The 27,696-nt window shown below is 36.3% G+C and overlaps 1 protein-coding gene across 23 annotated transcripts in view; it reads right to left on the bottom strand.

Annotated features, from left to right (window-relative positions):
* Nucleotides 1-27,696, bottom strand: part of SORBS2 (sorbin and SH3 domain containing 2) — a 248,101-nt gene that overhangs the window by 80,080 nt on the left and 140,325 nt on the right. For 9 of the 23 annotated variants that reach the window (XM_060183708.1, XM_060183702.1, XM_060183706.1 and 6 more), the window contains exons 3-7: nucleotides 27,030-27,079; nucleotides 24,200-24,292; nucleotides 17,869-17,895; nucleotides 17,510-17,634; nucleotides 764-902 (exon numbers count right to left, since the gene is read on the bottom strand). In XM_060183708.1, the coding sequence (XP_060039691.1) occupies nucleotides 764-902; nucleotides 17,510-17,634; nucleotides 17,869-17,895; nucleotides 24,200-24,292; nucleotides 27,030-27,039 (394 nt within the window). In that variant the 5' untranslated portion in view covers nucleotides 27,040-27,079. Of the gene's footprint in view, nucleotides 1-763; nucleotides 903-5,001; nucleotides 5,039-15,766; nucleotides 16,411-17,509; nucleotides 17,635-17,868; nucleotides 17,896-24,199; nucleotides 24,293-27,029; nucleotides 27,080-27,696 lie in introns of all 23 variants that reach the window. The other 14 variants (XM_060183700.1, XM_060183759.1, XM_060183767.1 and 11 more) reach the window with 9 other exon arrangements.

Raw genomic sequence — 27,696 nt, 5'->3', positions numbered from 1 at the left:
CTAGAAATGGACCTACCCTATGATCCAGCAATTCTTCTACTAAGGATAAATACTAAGAAAAAAAAACACATCTATCCAACGATATCTGTGTATACCTATTTTCATAGCAGCACAATTTGTAATAGACAGAACCTGGAAGCAACCTAAGTATCCAAAACCAGATGAGTGGCTAAGAAAGTTGTGGTATGATATATATATATATATATATATATATATATATATATATATATATATATATATATATATATATCATCATACCACTCAGCTATTAAGAATGATGCTGCCTCACTTCAACTTGAATGGAGATTGAAGAAATCATATTAAATGAGATAAGCCAGAAAGAGAAGGATGAACATGAGATGATCTCACTCATGGGTAGAACTTAATAAACAAGAACAGAAAGGGGAAACAAAGTAAAACTTGAACTGGTGGGGCATTGCACCAAAGCAAAGAACTGTGGGGAAGTAGGGCCGACAAGAAGTTGAGGGGAGGGGGACTTTCATATCCTGGTACTCCTGGACCTAATTTTGGAGTGAGAGTGTTTTGCAGACACCTGTCTTCATGAGATGAGAAATTGTACCCATGGGCCAACAACTGTACTACAAACTATTAACCTCTCAATAAAAAAAATCTAATAAATCAACAAAAAGAGGGAAATCATAGTTAATTTGACGCTTTTTTTGTTTTCTCACATTGTTTATACTTGCTATGTGGAAAGTGTCCAGAAACTCATAAATTATTTGTAGAGTATTAAAGGACTTACCAAGCGACCGGCCATGCTGCATGATAATGCTTGAATTGAGAGAGCCTGGTAGAGAGTAAGCTGATGGAGAAAATGGCCTTTGGTAGTAACTCATTGGACTCATAGCACCTCCAGAGTTTCCATTCACTGTTACCTGGTTCTGAGAAAATTGCAAAGGCATTAGTTAAGACATAAGAGTCCACTACATGATTACAGGAACATCACTCCTTTAGGTGATAAAGACTTCCACTTGTTTACATGACAGTAATCACCTGTTAAGTATTTACTTTGAAACCTAATGTCTAGAGAAACAGAACACATCATTTTCTGGTGCATCCCCCCCCCCCCCGCCCCATTCCTTTTATTTAGGAAAGTCATTCTCTTTTATATTTCAGAGGACTCAGGAGGTGATTAAGCATAGCAGCAGCAGCCAATGGGCATGCTGATCTGCATGATCTGCACACAAAGTTGCTAAAAGCTGTCAGCAGGAGTCAGTATAAAATAAAGGTGGAGGGGAATTTGCTTTTATATTCATGACTGTCACATTGTTCTTTACATGGGATTTGAAATAAATATTCTTTGAGATGAAAAATGTGATTAGTCATCGGGCAGGGAAATCCTCCAGTGAGTAAATGTTTCTGGGGAAGGATGATTGATATAAGGAAGATGATTGCTGGAGTTTATCATTTACTCCAAAGAATCAAATATCGCAAATCATTAGAAGGCATGTTTAAGTCACTAGCTTCTCCCTAATCTAATCTAAATGAGCCCACTATGAACCTCTGCTTAGTTTCTTAATGAAATATTCTTTGATTTTTCTTTATACCTGAGTGTTTTTATATCCCTAATGGAATTTCATGTAAGTGATTCATATACATAGTATTTACTATGCAACATGGTACTTTTTTTTATTTATTTTTTTTATTTATTTATTTTATTTATTTATTTTATTTATTTTTTTATTTATTTATTGCTTTAAAATAGCAATTTTCATATGATGTAGAACAAATATGATGTTATTACCTTATTTAACCATAACACATATGCCCCAATGTCAACAGACATTTCATTACAATGATTATACTTATTTATTAAGTATTTTGCAGTTATAGAAACCATTCAAAAAGCGCAAGTACTGGCATGAAGATCCTGGTTCGAGCTCCTGGCTCCCCACCTGCAGGGGTGGAGCTTCACAGGTGGTGAAGCAGGCCTGTAGGTATCTTTCTTTCCCTCCCCCTTTCTGCCTTCCCCTCCTCTCTCCATTTCTCTCTGTCCTATCCAACAATGATGACATCAATAACAACAACAACAACAACAATAAAAACAAGGGCAACAAAAAGGAAATAAATAAAAATAAATATAAAAATATCTTTAAAAAAGAAACCATTCTAATTTCACATGTACACATTTTAAGGGTCTTCTTTTTGAAGAGCATTGGAAATTCAAATATCTGCCTCAGAATCCTTATGGATGTTTGAAGAATCAAGTGAGAATATATATGTCTCCTTACCCAACCAAGCTTGGCTGAACTTCACTAATATAATTTAAATACTATTGTTTAATATGTTATAGACAGTGTTAACAGCAGTAGCATTCTATTTAAAGCAATCATATCACTATATTACTAAAGAAAGTGGCCCTGAATATTTTTTGATGATCCAGATACTCATGACTAAGGTTTAAAAATATTGCAAACAGACTCAATGTTAAATCACTTAGGAACTTACTAGTGAACACCATTAGAGTTTTATCAAATACTCCATTTTGTAGATGATTAGTTATGAGACATTTTCAAATTGAAACTCATTTTTACTACTTGAAACTTACTTCGGTTACAGATGGCTCTGATTTTGCTCCAATGACTACACATATATATCTTTTTTTTTTTTTTTTTTGCATCCAGGGTTATAGCTGGGGCTCGGTGGTGCACTACAAATCCATTGCTCCTGGAGGCCATTTTTCCCATTTTTTTGTTGTGTTTTTATTGGATAGGAAAGAGAAATTGAGAGTGGAGGGGAAGACAAAGATGGGGAGAAAAAGAGAGACACCTGCAGACTTGCTTCACCTCTTGTGAAGAGACCCCGTTGCAGGTAGGGAGTCGGGGGCTCAAGCCGGGAATATTTACATGGGTCCTTGCTCTTTGTGCTATGTACGTTTAAACCACTGCACTACCATATGCCCCCCCCCCCATAAATATTCTTAGACTTCTGAAGTTTCTTTTAAACCCTGGTCATCATCTTCAGGAAGAAAGCTTTGATAGTGGTGAAGCAGGGCTGCAGGTGTCTCTCTGTACCTCTCCCTATCTCTTCCTACCCTCTCAATTTCTGGCTGTCTTTATCCAATAAAGGTAATAACATTTTAAAAGAGTCTTATAAATAGAACATTACCTAGGCCAGTAATAAACTAATTAATATATTATCATAACTTGATAACTTTAGATAAAGGCCCTAACACTCCTTAAATTTTTAAAAATTAAGAGCTATTGAACATATAAGCCATAGAGATCCCCATGGTACTGAGTCCCTACAGAAGAGGCAGGGGAGGGTTTCTGGGAGGTGGCAGTACTGGGGAGTAAGGCTCCTTCTCCAGGAGGGAGCATTTCAATGTAAAGTTTTATACCAAGACATTGGATGGACAGGTAAGAACCCAGGTTCAAGCTCTTGGTCCTCATCAATGGGGGTAAGCTACACAAGAGGTAAAGCTGTGCTACAGATGTCTTTCTGTCATTCTCTTGCTCTTTCTCCTACACACATACTCTCTCTCTCAATTTCTCTCTGTCCTATTAAATTAAATAAAAAAGCAAAAAAGTACTTTCTGTGAGATGTCTTCAAAGACACAGTAAAAAGTTATATTTTTCCATGCAATAAACTTTCAGATTTATGACCTTGATAGAATATAAAATCTAGATAGCACAACTGAAATGTGATCTATGGCAATGCTTACTTGGAGTTTTATTATAAAATAGATTATAGGGAAAAATAATCTTTTATTTTCACCGAAAGCTATGTGGACTTCAAATTGAAGCTATTATCTACTCAATATATGCAATTGAAAATCTGTGCCATAAATTTTGGAAGATTTCTAAACAGTCATAAATAATTTGTAGGGATGACTTATTATATGTATGTATTTAAATTATGTGGTACATAAAAAATTTAACTCTAAATGGAAGATGCGTAGCTGACATGTAAAATAACAAATGTATGCTTAAATTTCTATACTGCAATGGCTCAGAAAATAATTTCTTCCAAATCATAAAGACAGATTTCTGTGACATGGAATAAGATTATTTACATCATTCACTTCATTCCAAAGATGTAACTATGAGTGAAAGGGGAGCAAGAAAAATTAGCATCACATTGTCTGTAAAAATATATGTGAGAAACAAGAATATAGGGACAATTCCCACAGGACACTTTGAGGTAGAAGATTATTTATCAGGATTTAGAACTGTGTTAACACTTTTGGTTCCTGTCTGTATAATCAAATCATCATAATATATGAATACGTACCTGAATTTCCGAGATTAGGTTTTAAGACAATTCACTGTACAACCATATACTAGAACAACCCAGTGTAAACATAAGTAACTCTAAAATGAATGAAGAGAATACAATTAAAAATCTCAGCTCCAACTAGGTTTATGAGGATGGCTGCTATAACCCACTGAAAAGAGGTTGTAGAATCAGTTTCCTAATCAACACCTATGTGGATAAGCATGCTCTGCAGCAAAATGAGATGGCAGACAAGAAATCAAAGGTTAGGCCTTTGGAGATCTGTTTAAAGAATGATGGGGGAAAGGAAGAAGGGATAATTACATGTATGGCTGCAGGGGTGGTTAAAGTGGTGTCATCTGGTACAGCAGACCTCTGACCCAAGGTGGGGGGAGGTGATTAAGAATGGTCATTAGAGTCAGACTGAGAGATCAGCAGCTCATCTGGGATGACTAGGGAGGATGTGCTGGAGGAGTGGGAGGAGAGCTGGCTTCTCTGGGAGGAGTCTGTAATGAGAGGGCCTGTGCCAGTGCCCTGGATTAGAGACTCAGGGCTGAGGAGAGGGAGCTCATAAAAACAATCTGAAAAAGGTGAGAGTCTGTCCAGGGGAGAAAGCCCCAAATCAACAGGCGAAATCAGAGTAGACAATACTGGACTGGAACTTCTATCTGGTAGAGAAGTGACTTCATCAAAAGATATCAAAGAAGATAGGAACAGAGAAGGGGCTTCAGATGTGGTTAATCTGTGTGTCTGTGAAGCATTTACCTCCAGCTCATTGGTAGTTGAGTTCTGGTTTCCAAGCTGAGTTTGAGGGGAAAAATAGTAAGAGAAATAAATGATCCAATTAATTAATACATTTCTATTTGCAATGTGGCAGAGAAGCCAAAACATTAGTTTTATTTGCAAGCATTTAGAGGAAATGCAGTCAGAAGAATTAAATGCCAACCACAGTGAAGAAAAAGTACGAAAACATGAAGAAAATGAATCTAGTAAGTAGTTTGGGAGGAGACCAATTTTCATACAGCATTGTGTTGAAGTTTTGGGTGTAGGCTTTAGAGAGTAGGCACAATGAATAGTTTTCCCTTCACAAGTCTTAGTTTTTGTACTCATGACAGTTGATATCAAGTTGTTGTGTGCCCAGAAGAATTAGCTTTTCTTTCACTAGAAAAATCTTATAGCATACTTCTTCTTTTTTCCTCTCTCCAGAAAATGTTCCCAAAATTATAAATCAGTGTGCTTCGGGGTTTCTTTCTTTCTTTTAACTTACAAATCTTAGAATTATTATAGAATGAGAAATGAGTAGACTGAAGATTTTTGTTTCCTTTCATTTATTAAATCTGGTCTTTGACTTCACTGTGAAGCACTAAAATAATTGAATGTTAAACCATTCCAGCAGTGTGAATAGAGGTACTTGAGTTTGGAAAAGAACTGAAAACAAAAACCAGTCATTTGTGTTGGTTAGGAAGAATTCTAATTAGTTAGACCTACTCTTGGCTTTAAATCTTAGGTAAAGGAGAAAGAAACTGAAGGAGAAAAAAAGGGTCTAATACCCCCAAGGTTACATAAACATGGTGGATAGCTTGTTTGTTAAAGGAAGAAGGGATGGCTTATTAAATGTTTCAAGATTACTGGTTCTAACCTTCATGATATCTACTCACACCAGATATGATTATGTGCACCAATTCAACAGAGTGACTTAAATTCTGAAGTAATTTACTTCTTTGTCCGTTTTTAAAATATTTTTTAATAGATGGTGAAAGAGAGAGAGAGAGAAGGAGAGAGAGAGACACCGGCAGTGCTTGCTGTTCCATTGCTCATGAAACCTCCTCTCTGCAGGTGAGGACTAGGGGACTGAATCCAGGTCCCTGGACATGGTAATGTGTAAGCCGTTTAATTTGTTCCCCATACCTTAAAAGTAAAGTTTTTTTTTCTTTCCTGTTTGGTGTGGCATCAGTGGTGAAAGTGCTAGCCAGATAGGTGTGACTGGATTAAAGAGAACTGTAGAAGCTTGGAAGTCTTCATTAGTATGGACTTATGTGGTGCCCTCTGGTATTCTTGGCAAGCTATCATTTCATAAGAGTTGATATCATACAGGCTCCTGATGCCAGACATAGTCACAATAATTTTTTTCAGGCTTTTGATTGGCTACCTAAAAATATCAACCACATTAAAAAAATTGCTCTCAAGTTATAGAAACTCAACAAAATCAGATGAAAGCTATTTATCTTTCTCTTAAGGAAAGTGTAAAAATTCACATGTATATGAAATTCTGCCTAAACATTACGGGTTGAAATATATTCTAAAATACAACTTTAATCTAATAGGGTTTAGGGTGTGGGTATAGCATAATGATTATGCAAAGGAACTTTCATGTCTGAGGCTCTCAAGTCCCAAGTTCAATCCCCTGCACCACCATAAGCCAGAGCTGAGCAGTGCTCTGGTAAAAAACGAACAAACAAACAAACAAACAAACAAAAAACCAGAAAGGGTTTACTGAAAAATAAAAGGATTTTCCTTTTGAGTTTCTCTTCTAACTCTTGATATACTGGCAATTTTCATCTTTCAGTGTGTGTGTGTGTGTGTGTGTGTGTGTGTGTGTGTGTGTGTGTGTAGCTAACAGATGAAATGCTTCTTGGTGAGTCATAACATGTTCAAGGTGTCTACATAAATGAATTCTAAAGAGTATGAAGCTAAAAAATGTCAACAATCTGTAGGTCATCCACATAAAAATTTTAAAATGTTTTGTGGAAAAGGTGTAAATTACCTCTTGATCTTACTTGGGCTCTTTTTATATGACCCTGATTCTTGCATTTAAAAAATACCTTCTGGGGACCTGGTGGTAGTGGATCAGGTTAAATACACATATTACCACGTGCAAGGATCCGTTAAAGCCCCTGCTCCCCATCTGCAAGGGGGGTGCTTCACGAGTGGTGAAGCAGATTTGCAGGTGCCTATTTTTCTCTTTCCCTTTCTATCTCTCCATCTTCCATCAATTTCTCTCTGTCCTATCAAGTATAGTATGGAAAATAAGTAGAAAATGGCCACCAGGATTGGTGGATTCTACCAACCCAGAGCCCCAGAAATAACCCTGGTGGCATTAAAACAGAACAAAACAAAAATCTTCTTAGAAACAGGATTAATTAAACCACACTGTACGTATTTCCCTGTGGAGAATGTGAGAAAAGGAAGAGGAAAAGTGTAAAAACAGAAGGAGGAAATGCTTTTTAAGTCTGTACTATCTTGAAGTAGGAAAAATAGTTTATTTATTTTTATTGAATTTGGTGACATGACTACAGAAAATAATGCTAGTCTCCTTTGTCTCTGTCTTTTAAGATTATGTAGGGCTAAGTCATTTGTGTCTATTTCAAGGATTATCATTTTTTTTGTGAGTATCAGTTTTTTGTGAGTTCCTTTTTATTTTCACCAACTTTTGAATTTTAAGGGAAAGAGGAACTGGAAACACCAGCCTGCTCTTGGTTGGCCTATACATAGAATAGGAATAGCACATAAGTCATAACATATTTGTTATTCAAAGAGAGATTGACATGCAAATAGCATTGAAACTTTAAAAAATACTTTATTTATTTATTTATTGAATAGGGACAGAAAGAGAGAAATTGAAAAGGGGAAGGGAGATAGAGACCAGAAAGAGAGATGCCTGCAGCACTGCTTCACTATGGGGAAAGCTTCCCCATGCAGGTGGGGACTGGGGGCCAGAACCTGGATCCTTTTATAGGAAAGGGCTTAGCAAGGGGAAAAATGTATTGAATTGAAAGGAGACATTGCCTATCCAGGGCTGGTATAATATCCAGAATATGAAAATCTGACCTAGTGTTAGATAAGAAAATGGACAAAATAAAAAGATTAACTCAATGACAACTAAGAAAAATATACTTACAATAATCTTAAGTACCAATGTCATCCATTTATGGACTAGGTAGATGTAATAGCAGCAGGTGAAAAAGGTAATTACATGTGGAATTGGTGTGGAGCTGGGGTGTGGCAAGAAGAAATGTATGGGTGTAAGTGTGAAATTTAATAGAGTCACAAAAACTCAGTGATCAAGATAAAGACTACTAGTGCAACCTTAGGAAAAATCGAAATGCTGCAAAAATAGACACTGAAGAAAATATCAGAAATCTCAATAACAATGAGTTCTGTGTGGAGCCATATTGATTAGTAGGGAGAAGAAAAAAACTTGCATCCTCAATTTATTATTATTATTACTATTATTGTTATTAATGTTATATGGCATTCCCTATTCCTGTCTAACTTTTTATTTTCTGAGAAAGAGAAAGAGAGGGGATGAGGAGAGCTTTACCACATCTCTGAAGCTGTCTACAGTGTGACAGATGCCTGGCTGGAACCTGGGTCATGATCGTTGCAAAGAAAGGGTACCATCTAGGTGAACTATTTTGCTGGCCTATCTCCTGTTTTTTTTTTTTTTTAATGAAAGTAAACTCATCAATAATATATTTAAAATCTGTTCTTTCCTGATCTCATTTTCAATTGCGAGAAAAGTTATTATGAACTTGAACAGTAATAATCTTAAATAGTTTCTAGTAAATAATAAATTCTGTTTACTAGTAAAGTGCTTACATTTGAAATAATGTTGTCAATTTAAATACACATACTTTTCAACTTTTCAATACCCTTAACAAATTGGATGTTGTAGAAAAAATTAACAAACATAAAATCATTCAACAATATAATAATCCACTATATGTACATAAATATAAACACATAGATGATACATTTTTCTTGTTCTCTGAGGCTCTAATAGGTTTGACATAGGACTGCGGTCTGGAATCTTAACTGCTTTCTTTTCAGTCTCTAAAGATTTAAATTAGGTCTCACTTCTGAAGGAACATTAGAAAAGGCATTAACTTTCAAACCAAGAAATTTGATAGGTTTTGTTATTTATATGTTGCAGTAGAATTGAGAAATATATCTAGAAGGTACTTATATAAAGATTAATCTTTATATTTAAGAATTCATTTGCATTTCATTAGTTGCCATATGGTATTTATATTACATTTTCTTTTCACCTGATTTGCCCAAGTATACTATTCCAACAGACTTTAGATAAGAATCTTATAGAGACCTTAAACTATTGCCTGAATAACTGGAGTAACCAGTTGCAAACGAATGAAAAATAATTTAAAAAATGCCCAAGACTTTGTGATGGGCACTATGGATATGTTTTATAATTTAATGAATCTGTGTCACTGTTAAGAATTTACATTATTATCATACATTTTAAATAAACAATTTAGGAATTTTCATAGAAAAAAATGTCCAGGGATTTAATATAGTGGTTACATATCAGACTTCATACTAGATGTCCCAGAGGCCCCAGGCTCAATCACAGGCATCAGTGTTCCCAGAGTTGAGCAGTACTCTGTGTTCTGACTTCTCTCTCTCTCTCTCTGTCTCTCATTTATATATATCTTTTTAAAGAAAACAATAGTCAAGCTATACCACCTCCTCTCTTCTCACTATAGGATAGTTAGCTTCTTCCTCTAATCCCCTTAGGAGGAAGAAGCAAGGAAGTATCCTGCAGCTATGCTTGTACCAGGTGATTTAATTATTCCATTTCACTGCTCAGAGCTGATGGTTGGGGGTGAGGGCAGCTAGCTATAACTAAACTAATCTGGACTAATGAGGCACTGGCTCACTCCAGGGAATAGGAATTTGAATTACATGACACAGAAGGTCCCTGTTAGGTTGTCATTTAACCCACAACCACAGATGCAAGTTCATACATAATTTAGCCAAAGGATGTGGAAATCCACTGGGCAACTGGAGTAATGAGAAGGCAGAAACTACAAGAGAGAGATGGGGCCAACTCACAGAGGAGATGGAGGAGCTGTGTGAGACCCAAGACTGAGAAGGCAAGAGAAACTAGCTGGTCATTCTTCAGTTCTTGAAGGCCTTCTGTACAACCAAACTGGCATTTCAGTGACACAAGATTGCCCTACTGACTCATAATAAATAACCCTTTTACCAGAGGTCTTTGCATCAGATACAGCCTATCCAAGGCTTGGGTGATCTAAAATGGCCATGGAAATTTGGGCATAATGATAAAGAGTGGCATCTACATCAGGAAAGGAAACATTTCCACTGTATTCTGTGATGCTCCAGATGGGAAATGACATTCAATGTGAGAAGGAATGAGGTTTTAGTAGCTCTTGCTAGAAAGTATTATAGTGGTGCTGTTGTCTGGTAGGAAAATTTGTATAATAATTATGCAAAAGACTTTCATGTTGGAAGCTCCAAAGTCCCAGGTAAATTCCCTTGTACCACTATAAGAAAAAAAAGAAAAAGAAAAAAATATATATGTACGTATATACATATATACACACTCACAAACACACACATATATGATGTCAGAAAATTGAGGTTGTGGAACATACTGACTGAGCTGTAAATCCAGAGTCAGAAAGACCTGGCCAAATTTACATTTCCTTAGTTTCAATTTTCTTTAATTTTTTTTTATTATCTTTATTTAGTTATTGGATAAAGACAGCCAGAAATTGAGAGGGAATGGGGTGATAGAGAGGGAGAAAGACAGAAAGACATCTGCAATACTACTTCACCACTCGCCAAGTTTTCCCACTGCAGGTGGGGAATAGGGGCTCAAACCCGGGTCCTTGTGCACTGTAATATGTGCACTCAACTAGGTGTGCCACCACCCCAGTTTTCTTTAAAACACAGACTTTAGTAAAATCCATGTCCTAATACTTGTGAAAATTAAGTGAGAAATGTAAGTACGGTACCTAGCACCTGAATATGTTGTAATAAGCTCTCACTAAACAGAGATTAATATTATTTCAATTAATTGTTTTTTGTAAAGCACAGGGATGTTGTGCACAAAGCAGAGAAGGTAGGCAGGGGAACGACAATATGAAAACTGTCCCATGGGTGAAAGGGAAAATCTTTGCCATTTTTTTTATACATGAGAGACATATATAGAAGTTAAGGAAGGCAGATAGTGACTCATTATTAGAACTAATCACTATTAGAACTACTTTCTGATAATTAGAACTGAGAATTGCCTAAGCACTAAAGAGTTGCCTCCCGTAATGGTAAACTCTCCAATTATCAAGCATATGCAGGAAGATGAATACTGACTGACTCCAGGGATTGCAGAGGAGACTCTAGGTAATCTGTAATAAATAAGTACTGGGCTCCTATATATTCTTTACTGTTCATTCATTTGTAAGTTCACACACATTCTCCAATGGAGGCGCTGCCAAAGACATAATTAGCTAAGAACACAATAAACAAGAAGAAGTGATGGGATATTTATTGGCCACACTAATGGAATATATGAATGACTGGGTCTGGGAGTAGCGTTGGTGTTTCAACATCCTCCACATCCTCCACTCTTTCTATAATCTCATTCTGCTGATATTTTTCATCATTTTGCCTCCTATAATTTCTACATCTTGATCCCGAGAAGAAACAGAAATGAGTCTTCTTTTTTTTACATGACAATGCGACAGATTTCCCTCAGAGTCCTCAACGTATGTGCAGAAGCAGTAGTGAAAAGGAAACTTTGGCGAATGATTAGTTGTTTTATTTTATAATAGAAGGGCCAAGTTTATTTATCCTTCTGAAGAAAAGGGCATGACGCTCATGAATGCCAGAGAAAATGTTTGGAGTATAAGTTTTGCCATCTTTTCAAAGCTCTGGCTTATATTTTCACTTACCTGACATTAAGAACAATGTGACATTTTGAACGTCGGTATATCTGATCACAGGGTAACAGAAGGTGGACACACCTCATTTTATGTTCTCTGTACCCATCATTTGCAAGTAATAAGTTAAAACTCACACAGTTTACAAAATAATATTTCAGGCTACTAAATATGAAGAAAATTAAATGTTCTTTATTTTTTCTTTTTGAAAATTCCTTCCCCCCTTTTATTTATTATTGGATAGAAACAGAGAGAAATAGAGGGAAGGGGGAGACAAAAAGGGAAAGAGACAGACACCTGCAACCTTGCTTTACCACTTGTGAAGCTTTCCCCCTGCAGGTGGGGTCCAGGGGTTTTAACCCAGGTTCTTGTGCACTGTTATGTGTGCACTTAACCAGGTGTATTACCACTGAGAATTGATTTCTAACAGTAGTTTGTGGTTTTACTCTTTATCTGACCAGAGCTCTGCTATACTCTTGCTGTGGTGACTGACAGATCCTTTGGATCTTTGAATATAACCACCATGCTATACCCTGGTCCTCCAGTTTTATTCACTTACTAATGGTCAGGGTTTTTTTAAAAATAAAAATTAAAAAACTATGTAAAACAAAGGTTTAGAATATTAGTTCCCTTTTTACTTCTCAATGTAGGGAATGTTTTATTGTTATTTATATTTTCTTAGGAGCTTAATTCATAGTAGAGCATATAATAGGCTTATTTCTAGTATGTAGATTATAATTTTTGACATTTGCTAATTTGTTGTTGGAATATGGAACTTAAGTGTTCTTCACTGTGAAAGGCTTCTACATGAAATGTAAGACAAAACATATTTCCCCTCTCAGGAAGGATAAGAGATTGCACCCATGTGACAACTGTTCTGTAAATCATTATTCTGTAATAAAATAATTTTAAGAAAGTATACAACAATGAGAAAGATTTGAAAACAACCAAAGCACCCATAAATGAATTTAAAAAAAAAGTGCCATATAGACATACATTGGAATACTGTCCAGCCTTAAAAAAGGAATCCTGTCATGATGTAACAACATAGATGATTCTATAGAACATTATTTTAAATGAAGTAAGCCAGTCACAAGAGACAAATACTACATGGCTTTAGTTATATGGGGGATCTCACATGGTGAAACTCATAGAAGCAGAGCAGAAGAAGGTGGGATACAGGGGAAAATGGAGTATTACTCTCCAGCAGGTATCAAATTTTAGTTATATGCATTGAAAAACTTCTAGAGATCGCTTGTATGTCATTTGGCTTATAGATAATAATACAGTATACATACTTACTAATTTGTTAAGAGGGTAACTTTCATGTTACATATTCTCACCACAAGTTTATAAAAGTCAAAGCAACAACTATTTTATCCCACCGTTTGACAATGTTATAAAATTGAACACACTGCCATTTTGGATCACATGGTAGGCTGGATGAATTCAACTTTTCTCCAACCTTTTGAAAGAAATGAAGGATTACTGAAGGTAATGTGCTTCCTTTTCCCAATCAGACTCAAAGTTTGGAAAGAGGATAGTATTAAAAAATAACAACTGTTATTCTATACAGTGGGGAACTACAGTGTAGTGGGCACTACGATGTATTCCTTATATGCAGTGTTTTATTCGGATCTCACAGCAATGATATGAAATAAATGCTATTATCGCCAATTTATAGAAGAAGAAATTCAGGGCAGAAAGAAAAGGTACATAATTGGATGAAAGACCTTTTATCTGTACTACACAGAAAGAGCTGCCTGCCCAATAACCCTACTCTCAGTCTCTTAAACCTGTTTTTGTTTGTTTGTTTACAGCATAACTAAAGCTGGGGATGGGTGGTGATCACATTACAAATTCACTGCTTCTGGATTCCTATTTTATTTGATAGAACAGAGAGAAATTGAGAGGGTTGAGTGAGATAGGGTTAGATAGATAGATACATAGATAGATAAAGATGGATATAGATGGATAGAGAAAGATAGATACATGCTTCACCATTCTTGAAGTTTCCCTCCTGCAAGTGGGGATGGGGGTTTGAACCTGGGTCTTTGAAAGTGGAAGCGTCTATGCTCATCCAGATGTGTTACCACCTGTCCCCTCCCCCAAACACAGTTTTTAATCCTTCTCCAAATCTGTGCTACTCACAGTTGTCCAGGCCAAGCACAAGGACTTGAGACCTGGTGTGTGGTTGGGGGGTGGGTGGGGATCTGGACATACAATCTGTCTGGAAGTTTTTTTTTTTTTTTTTTTTTTTTCCAAACAGATTCAGAATCAGATTTCTCACTGCCTCGTCTTGCTTCAACCCTGCTTTGAGTCACCATCACTTCTTTAAATTGTTGGAGCCACTCTGGCTTGCCTCCTCTCCTTTTTGTCCTAGGATAGTTTGTTTTTTAGTTAAGCTCCCAAAACAATTATGTTGGACTCCAAATAATAGTGGCAACCTAAAAATCCCCCAGTGATTTCTACTTTTGTTGAGAGTAATATTGGAAATCCTTGCAGTGACTTACAAGAACATCTATCCTCTGGCCTCTCATATTTATACATCATTTCCTCTTACCCTATGCCCTACTGCCTCCCCTTTCCACTGGCTTCCTCTTGCTAGTGTTTATATAGTCCCAGCATGATTGAGTTTTATAATCTTTACACTAGATGTTCTCTCTTTCTGGAATGCTCTTCTCTCTTCAATACTGTATATTGGAAGCAGGGGGTGGTGTACTTGGTAGAACGCACATGTTACTATGTGCAAGCACCCAGGTTCAAAACCCTGGTCACTACTTGCAGGAGGAAGCTTCATGAGCGGTGAAGTAGGTCACAGGTGTCTCTTATTGCTGCCTCTTTAACACCCCCCTCTCAATTTCTCTCTGTCAAAAAAAGAAAGAAAGAAAGGGGGAAAATGAATATGAATGACCACTAGGAGCAGTGGATTCATCATACAGTTTCCAGCAATAATCTAGGCGGCAATTAAAAAAGAAAAAACAAAAAAAAAAATTTTATCTTCTCACTGAGAACTCTCCCCTAAATAACATGGACTCTACTACCCACATCTCTACTTAGCTGTGCTTAGTAACATAATATCTTTCATAAATATATATATATCTTAAGTACTAGCTATAGCTCTTATTTATGGTTGTTAACATCTATTCAGTACTTGGCTTGTCCTAAGTAATTTGATCCTGTTATTTCCCTAGTGCCACCACAGTTTTTAGAGGACCAAGGGTTAATATTAATTCACATTTCTCTGTCAGATTCACAGGCAAGTTAAGACCGTTGCCTCATCACATAGCCAGAGACAAACTTTAGTTGAAATTTAGTCTATCTTCAAAGTTTATGGATATATATATATATATATATATATATATATATATATATATTTGTGAAGATACTGAGAGTTATAAATGTCAACAGAATGATGCTGTGAGGGAATTTTATAAGTGAGAGAATAAAGATTTACTTCATAGTAATCTCAGTACCAAAGGCTGATGTTTTCTGACCTGAGTTCAAGCCCCTAGTCCCCACCTGGAGGGTGGAATCTTCCCAAGTGGTGAAGCAGTGCTGCAGGTATTTCTCTTTCTCTTTCCAGCTCTATTTTCCCTTTTCTGCTTAATTTCTCTCTGTCCCTATCCACAAATAAATAAAATAAAAAATAAAAGAATCTAGAAAATAATTGATGGATTTAATAGATTTTAAATAAGAAGAGGTTTCTTTCTCCTTTCCCATCTAGCCCCAAAACGAACAAAGCATTAGGTTACATAAGAAGCTCAGACTAAAGGCTTTAGGGTCTCCACAGTACACCTGTTAGAAGAGATTGCAAAGTGTAATGTACCACCCAGCAGTCTGAGGACTGAGAGGCCACGGCAACTGCAGATTTTTGTTTCTCTTGCTGAAGAGGTATCTTTGTAGTCTCTGGAGAAAGTTCAGGTAGCTGTTTGTGGCTTTCAGGATTCTGTCCCAAAAAAGGAGCTATCTGAATGGAAAGAGAGGCTGTGTGTGTCTCAGGCACTGGGTTAGAGGGTGGTGAGCAAGGCCTTTTGAGAAGTGATGGCACTTCAACAAGTTTGGAAAACTGGGAGGGATTAGAGGGCACACCACTTTCTGGGTCCTTGTTATGGATTAGTTTCAGTGTGGAAATTCTCTGAGTTTGAGAATCCTGCAGGTAGTCCTCCTGTAGCAATAGGGTACTCGGGTCAACTTTTGGTGGGGGATCTGCCCTGAAAGTTGTTGGTAGTGAATTAGTGATTTTTTGTGTATATGACACTGTTTTGTTAGATTCCTCAGAATATATAATTGTCTGGTTGGGGTCGTTATGAGAATGCATAGCTTCCTGAAGAGGGCTGTTGTTAGTAAAGTCCTCTATACAGAATGGAATTTGTGTGTTAGTCACTAGTTGGTCTGAAATGCTACCCTCTGTGGGATCGGTTATCAGAGAACCACACAAGTTCTCTTTTCTAGGTGGTGGGAGGGGTGTCTGGATTGCCAAAAGCAAGTGGGGAAAGGGTGATGTTCAAGGAAAAACAAAGAGAAAGACAGTTAGTCATAAAGAAACTAATGTCCACCCCTCCCCTAAAGAGGGCAGAATAATGCTCCACCTTTTTGCTATGATAACATATTGTTGACTAGGTTGATCATGTTTGTTTTATTTGGAACACATTTCATTTATTATCAATAGTTTCTCTGTAGGGGTGAAGGGAGAACTTTTTTTTTTTAGGTATTTATTTTATTTTGTTTTATTTTAATGAGAGAGATACAGAAAGAAAGACCAGAGCACAATTCAGCTCTGGCTTCTGGTGGTGCTGGGGACTGAACCTGGGACCTCCGACCCTCAGGCATGAGAGTCTTTTACATAACCATCATGCTGTCTCCCCAGCATGGGAAGAGCTTTTATAGAGAATATGTCATAAAAACTGTCTCTATCCCTTTTATGGGAAATTATGCTAAAGGTGTAAAGGCATCCTCTAGCTCTCGAGACATACATTTAAGAATTAGATGAAAGGTTTAAGAACTAGAATATATTCTAAACTTTATGCTAGATATGGACCTGCTTCTATGAGCTGAAATAAAAAGCCCCTCTGGTCTTAAGCTTAAAAAAAATGTCTTTCATATTGCCAGTACCAGTCTGCAAGCAACACAAATAGAGAATCCCAAAATACACATATTCAAAATAAAACATATCAAAGTATGCACTCCCTGATAGAAAAGTGTTTCTTTTTAATTTTTTAAAAAGTTTTTATTATTATTATTTATTCCCTTTTGTTGCCCTTGTTGTTTTATTGTTGTTGTTATTTATGTCATTGTTGTTGGATAGGATAGAGAGAAATGGAGAGAGGAGGGGAAGACAGAGGGGGAGAGAAAGATAACCACCTATGGACCTGCTTCACTGCCTGTGAAGCGACTCCCCTACAGGTGGGGATCCGGGGGCTGGGACCCGCTCATGCCTGTCCTTGCGCTTTGCACCATGTGCCTTTAACTCGCTGCGCTACCGCCCGACTCCCAGAACAGTGTTTCTAAAGCAATGGTCTAAGAACCAAATTTTCAAACAACATAGTATTAAGAGTATGTGGGATTACCTGAGTTGGTGATTTTTTTTCTTGTAGGTTGGGCCGAACACTTCTAAAACCTTTTGCTGCAAGAGAGGAATATGTAGCATCTCCGTTCAGTGTCTCTTGATATCGATCATTGTAAGCTCTCCAAGCTTTTATTAAGGGAAAACAAATTGGATACAAAGATATCTACATTCACTTTAAAATAAAATTTACCTCCTTATTCAAAAACTGAGTTTTCTTCCCTCTAGAAGTCTAATTTTAATGTGTAATCAGTGTATATATAATGTAAGTTTACTGTTAGGGCCAACAATGTGGCTGTGGTTGTTATTTAAGAAAAATACCCACAATAAATGTAATGCTTATTCAGATTAGCTTTTCTGTACCTGAGTCTGGTGATTGAGAATCACGCCCTGAAAGAAAAAGAATGTAAAATTAATAGAAGGGCAAAATAATGAACAACCTGGTAAAAATCATTTTCCAAAGAACCACATATATTTCATTTTGTAAACATTATCTCGCTTCTAAAATGTTTGGTAAGACCAACGTACTCAAGGAAGGTTTGGGCCTTTATTTTTACATCACTTAAAATTCAACTCAGACTGTGTCCAGAGACTTCAGGTGTGGAATGACAATCCTTCAGCTTCATTACTCTGGTGAGACCTTTCCTTTCATAGTATTCTCCAATTCCATCCCAGGTGGATCACTTTCTAACAAAGACCCAAAACCTAGATACACACCAGGTTCTGTGAGAGAGAGCATATGTTCACACGTATCCATAAACTAGTACAAAATATATACCCGAAAGCAGAAGTACCCTAGAGTTTGCAGTGAGTACCACCCCCCCCCCCAACACTTCCTCCCACTATTCCAACCTTTGGGTCCATGATTGCTCAACAATTTGTTTGGCTTTTTATGTTAACTCTCTTTTCAGCCACCAGGTTCCAGATGCCATCAGGATGCTGGCCAGGCTTCCCTGGATTGAAGACCCCACCAATGTGTCCTGGAGCTCCGCTTCCCCAGAGACCCACCCTACTAGGGAAAGAGAGAGGCAGACTGGGAGTATGGACCGACCAGTCAACGCCCATGTTCAGCAGGAAAGCAATTACAGAAGCCAGACCTTCCACCTTCTGCAACCCACAATGACCCTGGGTCCATGTTCCCAGAGGGATAGAGAATGGGAAAGCTATCAGGGGAAGGGATGGGATATGGAGATTGGGTGGTGGGAATTGTGTGGAGTTGTACCCCTCCTACCCTATGGTTTTGTTAATTTATCCATTCTTAAATAAAAAATAAATTAAAAAAAGAAATTTCAAAAAAAATATATGTAATAAAGTGTCTATATAATTAACACATATGTATATAAAATACTGCCTTTTACTTCAGAATATTGCAGTGATATAACTTTAATTTGATTATTGTATAATGGATTATAAATTTCTAAATATCAGGGGGCCAGGTGGTAAAGTACCTGGTTGAGCACAGATACTACAATGCGAAAGGACCCAGGTTCAAGCCCCTGGTCCTCACCTGCAAGGGAAAGCTTCATAAGTTGGGAAGTAGGGCTGCAGGTACTTCTCTGTCTCCCCCCTCCTCTCAATTTCTGGCTGTCTCTATCCAATAAATAAAGATAATTAAAATAAATAAACAAATTACTAAATATTGGGTTAATGGGTAAAAAGTAATCAGGTTTGTAAATGAGGACTAATTCAACTTTTAATCAAACCACAAGATCATTAACTTTCTATTCTCTGGTGTTACTGGCCATTTTTATACATTGTGTTAAATAGATATTTTTGTAGTTTGCATTTTTTTTACTTTAGGAGAGAATAATTCTCAATTCTATTATGTAATATTGTCAAATAATTTTCTAGGCTATGGATTTTCTTATTGGCATTTGAGTATCTTTTCTTATTCAAAGATAAGGATTACTGCAATGCATTACACTGCCTTACAACTAATTAGCTTTGAAATAGAAATTTTAGTACTAATAAAAAGCTTTCATTAAAGCAGTTGGAAAGTAGTTCAATAATATGCACTATTAGATTGCTTGGAATTATGCATTTCAGAATCTGTAATTTACGCACATTTGAGATAATCAACGTGTATTGCTTAGTTTTATTATATCATATGGTCAACTTCATCTATGATCACAAAGCCTTAACTCTGGAGGAGATTTTAGAGGGCATTTAGTCAAACCTGCTGTCCAGGTGTTGGATTTCTACTACTCTCAGTGGTCATCAGTAAATTGCTACTATTGCACTGACTAATATGATATGGATGCTTTGTACTAATTAAGGACTAGTTATTTCTAAATCTAATCTAAGTACATGACTTGGGAATAAAAAAAAAAAACCTTGGTTGAAGAATGCAAGAGCTTAATTTTTAGATCTAATACCGGATACAGTCTTTCTAAACCAAAGGAAGAAAAATAAATGTGAATCATCACAGAGCACATTATAATCAGTAGTCAGAGAAGATTAGCAAATCTTAAATTGTGATGAGATAGCTGTGAAAAAAGTATGAATTCATCTTCAAAGTATTAAAATCAGTAATAAAATGCAGGCCATAAAGAAAAAATAACCTATTTCCACTCCTTTTTTTGTTTCCTTCTCCCCTCTCAATTTCTCTCTCTCTATCCAATAATAAATAAGTAAAAATATTGAAATAAATAAATAAAAATAACATTAAAAGTAACTAAGGAGTTAGACATGAAATGCCCATTAGAGTCTATTTCTAGTATATGATGAAAGCAGAAATGATCAAAATTCTCAGCCACTTAAATGATAAAGAGAATTCTATAAAAAAAAAGTCTAATGATAGTGTTCTGCTTCGGGCTTTCAGGTGGGGGAAGTATGCAAATAGAGAGGAGGAGAATATAAGGGGCCAGATAGAGGATGAAGGCACACTTTACAATGTGAAAGGATCCTGGTTCAAGCTTTCAGTCTCCGTATGCAGGGGGGCTGCTTCACAAGCGGTGAATGCTGCAGATGCCAATCTCTGCCCCCCCCCCCGCTATCTCACCCCTTTCTATTCTCAATTTTTCCTTTGTCCTATTAGATAAAAACAAACAAACAAAGGAGAGTATATTGAAAATATGTGAAAGACAGATGAAGTAGATTTCCCCAACTGAAAATTTGTAGAGGGTCCTTTCTTCTTATTCATATTGGCAATTGACAGAATTGGAGATTACAGAGAACTAAGTAAAGTAAACATTAAAGGGAAGGGAAGGACCCTCACTCTGGAATCATGTTGGAGCTTTTCTCTCCTGCTCACTGGGCTCAGAAAATTCCAGTTGAAACTATACTTTACTTCAGGAATTAGGTATTCTAGCTGTGAGTTAGTTCATCTGGTAAAGTGCTTGCCTTAGCATATCTGAGGCGCTGGGGTTGACCTTTGGCATAATATGAGAGTAATATGGGACCAGGGGAATCTCTATGGATGGTGGAGTGGTGCTGTGGTGCCTCTCTGTCTCATATATATAATTTAAAAAATGAAAAAAAAAATCCTGGGAGTAATGATATTGTATATGTGTGAGATTCTGATGCTTCATAAGAAAGAGATGTGATCTGATATTTTATTATAGTTCTCAGAGGAACTGACTGATAAATATCTTCCCTTCTGGATGATGTTTGCCATATTCTTTTTTTTTTTTCTTTTCTGCCTCCAGGGTTATCGTTGGGGCTCGGTGCCAGCACTACAAATCCACTGCTCCTGGAGGCTATTTTTTCCCTTTTGATGCTCTTGTTGTTTACCATTGCTATTATTGCTGTTGGATAGGACAGAGAAAAATTGAGAGAGAAAGGAAAGACACAGAGAGGGAGAAAAGATAGACAATGGCAGACCTGCTTCACCACTTGTGAAGTGACCTCCCAGTCCTTGCGCTTTGCACCATGTGCACTTAACCCCTTCTGCGCTACCACCTGACTCCCTTTGCCATATTTTTTACTCCATTCCTTCTAGGGGAATTTAGAAAAAGTAGGACAGATATGACTTGGAGTAGTTAACAGAAAACATGAAAGCATCTTATACTCATGTCATATAAAGAGAATTTAGGTTAAGAAAAAAAATAGATTAAAAAAACCCCTATCCTAATAAATAAGTTATTAGGATAGTTTCCAGGTTTTCTTGGTGTGGAGCTTGGACTGAGTATCTTCAAAGGGTATTTCAAATCTTATTATTATTGCCATACTATCTCTATGCACTTGTACTTTTGGGACCTGTCAATACATCATGATTTCTATTTTCGGTTAAAAATCCTTCTAGCTGATGTATTAATACTATGTTGATACTAATATACTTTTATTGAAAATTATGATGATTTTGATTCTTACAACTCCCTTCATTGAGGGCTCAAGTGCTTTGCAAGGATTAATGAAGCATGTTAATTAAGTTGAAATCAACAAATTGCATACTTACTACATGTTTAAATACTGTGATAAGGCTTGTCATCTATTCTCTGCACCTTAATTTAATTCTGACAAATCCCTATGAGTCTAGGAACTTATTAAATTAATAGGTAGGAAAATCACAAAATAATTTTGTTTTTTAAGAAAGAAAAACTGAAGTACAAGTAGATAGATGAATTATCCTAAAGTGTGTCAAACATACAGATGCCTTTGGCAGGATTCTTTTGTTTAGCAGAGTGATCTGGTCCCACTTTCCCTTATCAATGATGTCTTGACTGTGAAATGTTCCTGATAGAATAAAATGTACTGAGAGTGACAGAGAAGGCAGAGAAACAGAATGAAAGAGAATACAACACTCAAGATTCTTTCAATAAAACGGGGGCTGGTTTTGAAACTGCATTGCAAACATGGCTAACAGTGTCCTATCCAACTATGCTATTCACCAACCCAATAGAGATTTTTTTCTTTTTTCCCCCTTTATTGGGGTATTAATGTTTTATATTCGACAGTAAATACAATAGTTTGTACATGCATAACAGTTATCAGAGTTTTTTTTATTCTCTTCTTAAATACTTATTTATTCTCTTTTGTTGCCCTTGTTGTAGCTATTATTGTTATCATTGATGTCGTGGTTGTTGGATAGGACAGAAAGAAATGGAGAGAGGAGGGGAAGACAGAGAAGGAGAGAGAAAGAAAGACACCTGAAGACCTGCTTCATTGCTTATGAAGCGACTCCTCTGCAGGTGGGGGGTTGGGGGCTCGAACTGGGATCCTTATGCCAGTACTTGCGCTTTGCACCACCTGCGTTTAACCCACTGCGCTACCACCCAACCCCTGATTTTTTTTTCTTAACCTCAAACTATATTCATTACAATGCAGTTCACACTTCCCAAAACTAATTGTGTTATGGAGCCAAACTGGCCTGAGAGTTAAATTTGGATATTGAAATTCATTTGTGAATTTATAGAGGAGATGAGCAGAAATAAGAATCTTCATATGGAAGCCTGTTTTTTGTTTTTTTTTTCTTTTTATTCAACAAAGCTGAGTAGCTTAAGATCAAGCAACATAAAGATCAAGAGCATCTTGAATATTTTTAATATGTGAATGGAATACATTGTCTTACATAATGAAAATTAAAATCATTTCAACATTCTCCATTACTTCCCAACTTCTGCTTCCCAACACAGTGACATTATGAATGAGAAAACAAGAACTTTCAACTAACTAACCAATAATCAAATAAACTAATCCACCTACTCACTAACGAGTCACTGAATGGTCTGGGTTTATTGCAGGGTTATGATCTCTGGAGTGGCTGTGATTACTTGAACCTTCCATGTAGTGTAAACCTCTTGGAATAGACTGTGTACTGCGTCCGCATCACGACAAGCATGTATTATAAAGAGACCTGTCTTCAGTGGATATTGAAATATCATGTTTCCAATTACTTTCTAGATTATATTTACACTTGCTATTCCTAATTAAAATGAGACATTTAAAATATATACATTAGGATGTCTTTGAAAATTAAGGAAAACTTATGGTTTCTTTGAAAATTAATATATAATTATTCTGAGTGCAATCTTTGGTGAAGAAATGAATGCTAAGATTAACTGCAAATCCCTCTTCCCGACCACCTGTGCCACCAATAATTTTTAGATAAACAACTAAAGCATCTATGGTTACTGTAAACAAATATTATATTCTTTAAGTTCATTAAAAACACACAGTTAAATTTTTTTTAAAGATTTATTTTTTCTTTTGCTGCTCTTGTTTTTCATTGTTGTTGTAGTTATTATTGTTGTTATTGATGTCGCCATTGTTAGATAGGACAGAGAGAAATGGAGAGAGAAGGGGAAAACAGAGAGGGAGAGAGAAAGACAGACACCTGCAGACCTGCTTCACCACTTGTGAAGCACCGCCCCCCCCCCCCCCCCCCCCGCAGGTGGGGAGTCGGGGGCTGGAACCGGGATCCTTACGTTGGTCCTTGCACTTTGCGCCACCTGCGCTTAACCCGCTGTGCTACCGCACGACTCCCTTTTTTTTTACAGTTAAATTTTTTAGCAAGGGATTATTACTGTTAAAGATTTTACAAATGCTTCCAACAAGAGATCAGTTTCTTTTGGACTTTGTTTTCAGAACAATACCAGAAGAAATAGGGGCTTTCTTGAGACAAGAAAAATAAGAAGTTATGGGGGCATTAGAAAGTATTTACAGCCACTTTTATCATCCAAACAAGATAATTCTGAAAAGGAAGATCAGATAAAGCCACTTGGATGTGTCATTTTGTGAGTTAGTGATATTATACCTGCAGTCAATAGGTTTGGAGAACTTTGAACTCTCTTCACAGATGTTAATGTAACAGACATGGCAGCACGCTTGCGAGCACACCCACCGCTATCTGGAAGCAAAAAAACAATATAGCAGAGGCCACAGCAAAGGAGAAGCACATGCAGTATCATGCATTTTTTCAGTGAGACATGCTAAATACCCATGAGAAGAATGAACAGTCAGAATTAGTAACTATGAAATGGATCCAGGAATTTCAAACCCACCCCAAACAAAATAAAACAAAACAAAACCCAAACAGGCCTCCAGGAGTCCATCTTAAATCGGAAGTCAATGCTTTAAGCACACATATGTGTTTATGGATTCTCTTTAATGAAAACACAAATATAGGCCTCAATTTTGTTCATGCCATTTCAATTCAATTCATAGATCACTTAAATATATTCTAGAGCTTTAAAAAGCCTAAATTTTAAGATTAAGAGCTATGTAATAATATAGTTTTAAGCCCAACATTTAGATTTTGCTGTATTCTATCATTACTTTTGAAGATAGCTTGAAGCATTAACTGTCAGATATATTTGGTCACATAAAAGTGTAAAGAAATGGTATTATAAAAATCCTATACTCTCCCATAGTAATTATTAATTATGGAACTGTTTAGTATAATTTAAATCAGGTAATACTGATACAGGCTTGAAATGACCATTTAAAATTACTTTGATTTATATTGTTTAAAATGTTGTCCTATATATTAACACTTAGGCAAATCTACTCTAGTAACCATTCTATACTGCCACATATTCTTTTTCTCTTTTTTTTTATTTCTGAAGGAAAAGCATACACTTTGATTACTGGATTTGAGGATAATTAAGAGTGCTGAGAAGTATTATTCAAATTCATTATTGGTATATCCACAAGTATTATGGCCAGAAGATCTTAAACTTGATATGTTGACCCTCATATGATATATGTTTAAGATAGCAATAAAAAGCAATTTAATAACAAAAATTATTAATTTTAATAATTAAAACAATTTGACTAAAATAATATTAAAATAATTTTAATCAAACAGAAAAACACATAGTGGGAGAAATACACAAGTGACAATATCTTCAAAAGAGACACCAAGGAGTCGGGTGGTAGTGGAGAGGGTTAGGCGAGGTGGCGCCACGCAAAGCATAAGGACCAGTGAAGGATCCAGGTTGGAGTTCCCAGCTCCCCACCTGCAGGGGCGTAGCTTCACAGGCAGTGAAGTAGGTCTGCAGGGGTCTTATCTTTCTCTCCCCCTCTCTGTCTTCCCCTCCTCGCTCCATTTCTCTCTGTCCTATCCAACAACGATGACAATTATAACTACAACAACAACAAAAAAAAAACCCAAGGGTAACAAGAGGGAATAAATAAATAAATATTTAAGACAAAACTAAAAAAAAAAAGAGATACCGGTGAGATTTTATGTAACTGCAAATTGTGTATAGCTGTGGCAGATAAGTGGTCTGATTCAATAGGGAAGACTGACTATGTGGCCTATGGTATAGAGGGAGTTGTGTGTGTCAAAGTTGTTAAAAGTAACAACTGATGGGTCCCTTTAAGGTCTTATTTTTTAGTCCTTTAATTTGAACTGCTGAAAATAAACATAGACTAAAAGAAAACCCTTTGAAGTGAGGGAATTCAGGGACATAGGGATTAAACCCATGATTCCCAAACTGTGCTGAAGTGTCGTCTCAGGGGTGCACAAGTGAATTCACAAGTGCTTCAAGGGACAGTTTAAATCTTTGAGAAATTACAGTTTATCTGTCAGATATTTCATAAGCGTCAGGCCTGAGGTAGTTCCTAGTATGATATATTATTTTAGATGATGCCATATCTTTGAAAGCTGTGATTTGGGTGGCTGCTGTGACAAAAGCAAATATCTTGTGAAAATCATTTTGAACTAGTAGATTAGAATGGCTCATTTAGTAGCAGTAGCACAATCTGATTCTAAGTTCCCAGCACTGTGTACTTGCCATTAGTAAGTAACTGTGGTTATAAAGAATAAAATAAAATGACATTATTTTCTAATTTATGTGTATTATGTTTTCCAACTGTGTATGAGTTGATAGAATATAAGCATTTATTGAATATTAAGTTTATTGCACATGACTGTGTAATATATCAAATAAGTATATTTTTGCGTTTATTTTAAAATTTAAAAATATCTTTATTTATTGGATAGAGACAGCCAGAAATTGAGGGGAAGGGGGGAGACAGAGAGGATGAGAGACAGAGAGACACCTGCAGCACTGCTTCACCACTCATGAAACAAACTCTTATTATTCATAAAGAATTTACAGGAGATAGTCACACACACACACACACACACACACACACACACACACACACACACACATCACACTACAGAATTTTCCTTTAATGTGGTGTGGGCTAGGCTCCAACCTGAACCGTATGCATTGTAAAGCAGCACAAGTCAGCTATTTCACCAATCCATTAGACTAGGACACTTGCAAATATTTTATAGTACCGTAATTTCCCTATGATTTTAGCCTGTTCTAAGCGAGATATCAAATATGTGCATACAAATGAGTACTATCTCTCACTAGGCTTAAAGAAATGAATTTTAACCTATGATTACATGTAAAGGATGTAAGAATAAGTGAAACAGAATATTGTGCTTTTGATAGCTATGACATTAGAACACAAACACAAAGAAATCAAAACATGAATTTAAATTATTAATCTAGTCAGAAACTGAAAATCACATGTAGGATTGATAGTATTAGACTATGAATATAGGATCGCAAGCATTTCCAGAGGCAAGGCTAAAGAGTGTAAAACTAACATAGATAGCATACCTGTATTCATTTTGACCTTGGAGAGTTTGTTATTAAAATCTTCAGTTTTCCTATAGGAAAAAAAATGGTGTATTAAATTTGCTCATTAGAATGCACAATGAAAATATGAAGATAATATGTTTTATCTTAATTTTGTGTAGCTGTGTATTAATATCACATTATCATTAATTTAAATCAGGATTTAGCAAAATGGAAGAATTTGTAATTCTACTCATTAATCTTGAATTATTATCCTATATTATAAACAAAAATTGCTTAGTGTTAACTATTAATGCATAAAAGTGTAGTTTTCATTGTTGTAAACTGAATTTCTTTCACAGACATTTACACCAACATGTTTTGTTCCCTAAGCTTCAAAGGACCATTGATTATTAAGTGTCTTCTTCCAGAAATTTTCTTATTTTTTTATGAGGAGTATGGGAATAAACTCATGGTTTTACATATGTGTTATACTGATGAATGACTTCTTAACCTAGATTTCCAATTCTATAATGAGAGAGAGAGAGGGAGGGGAGGAAGGGGGAGAGAGAGAGAGAGAGAGAGAGAGATAGATAGAGAGAGAGAGAGAGAGAAAGAAAGAAAGAAAGAGAGAAGAGAGATAGAAGTGAAGATATATCAAAGCACTGTTCCACCATCTATAGACTTCCCTTAGTGCTATCCTGACTGT

Source organism: Erinaceus europaeus, chromosome 2, assembly GCF_950295315.1.
Source record: "Erinaceus europaeus chromosome 2, mEriEur2.1, whole genome shotgun sequence".
Taxonomy (NCBI): domain Eukaryota; kingdom Metazoa; phylum Chordata; class Mammalia; order Eulipotyphla; family Erinaceidae; genus Erinaceus; species Erinaceus europaeus.
The sequence above is the reverse complement of the archived record's forward strand: the minus strand, read 5'-3'. Positions and strand labels throughout refer to the sequence as shown.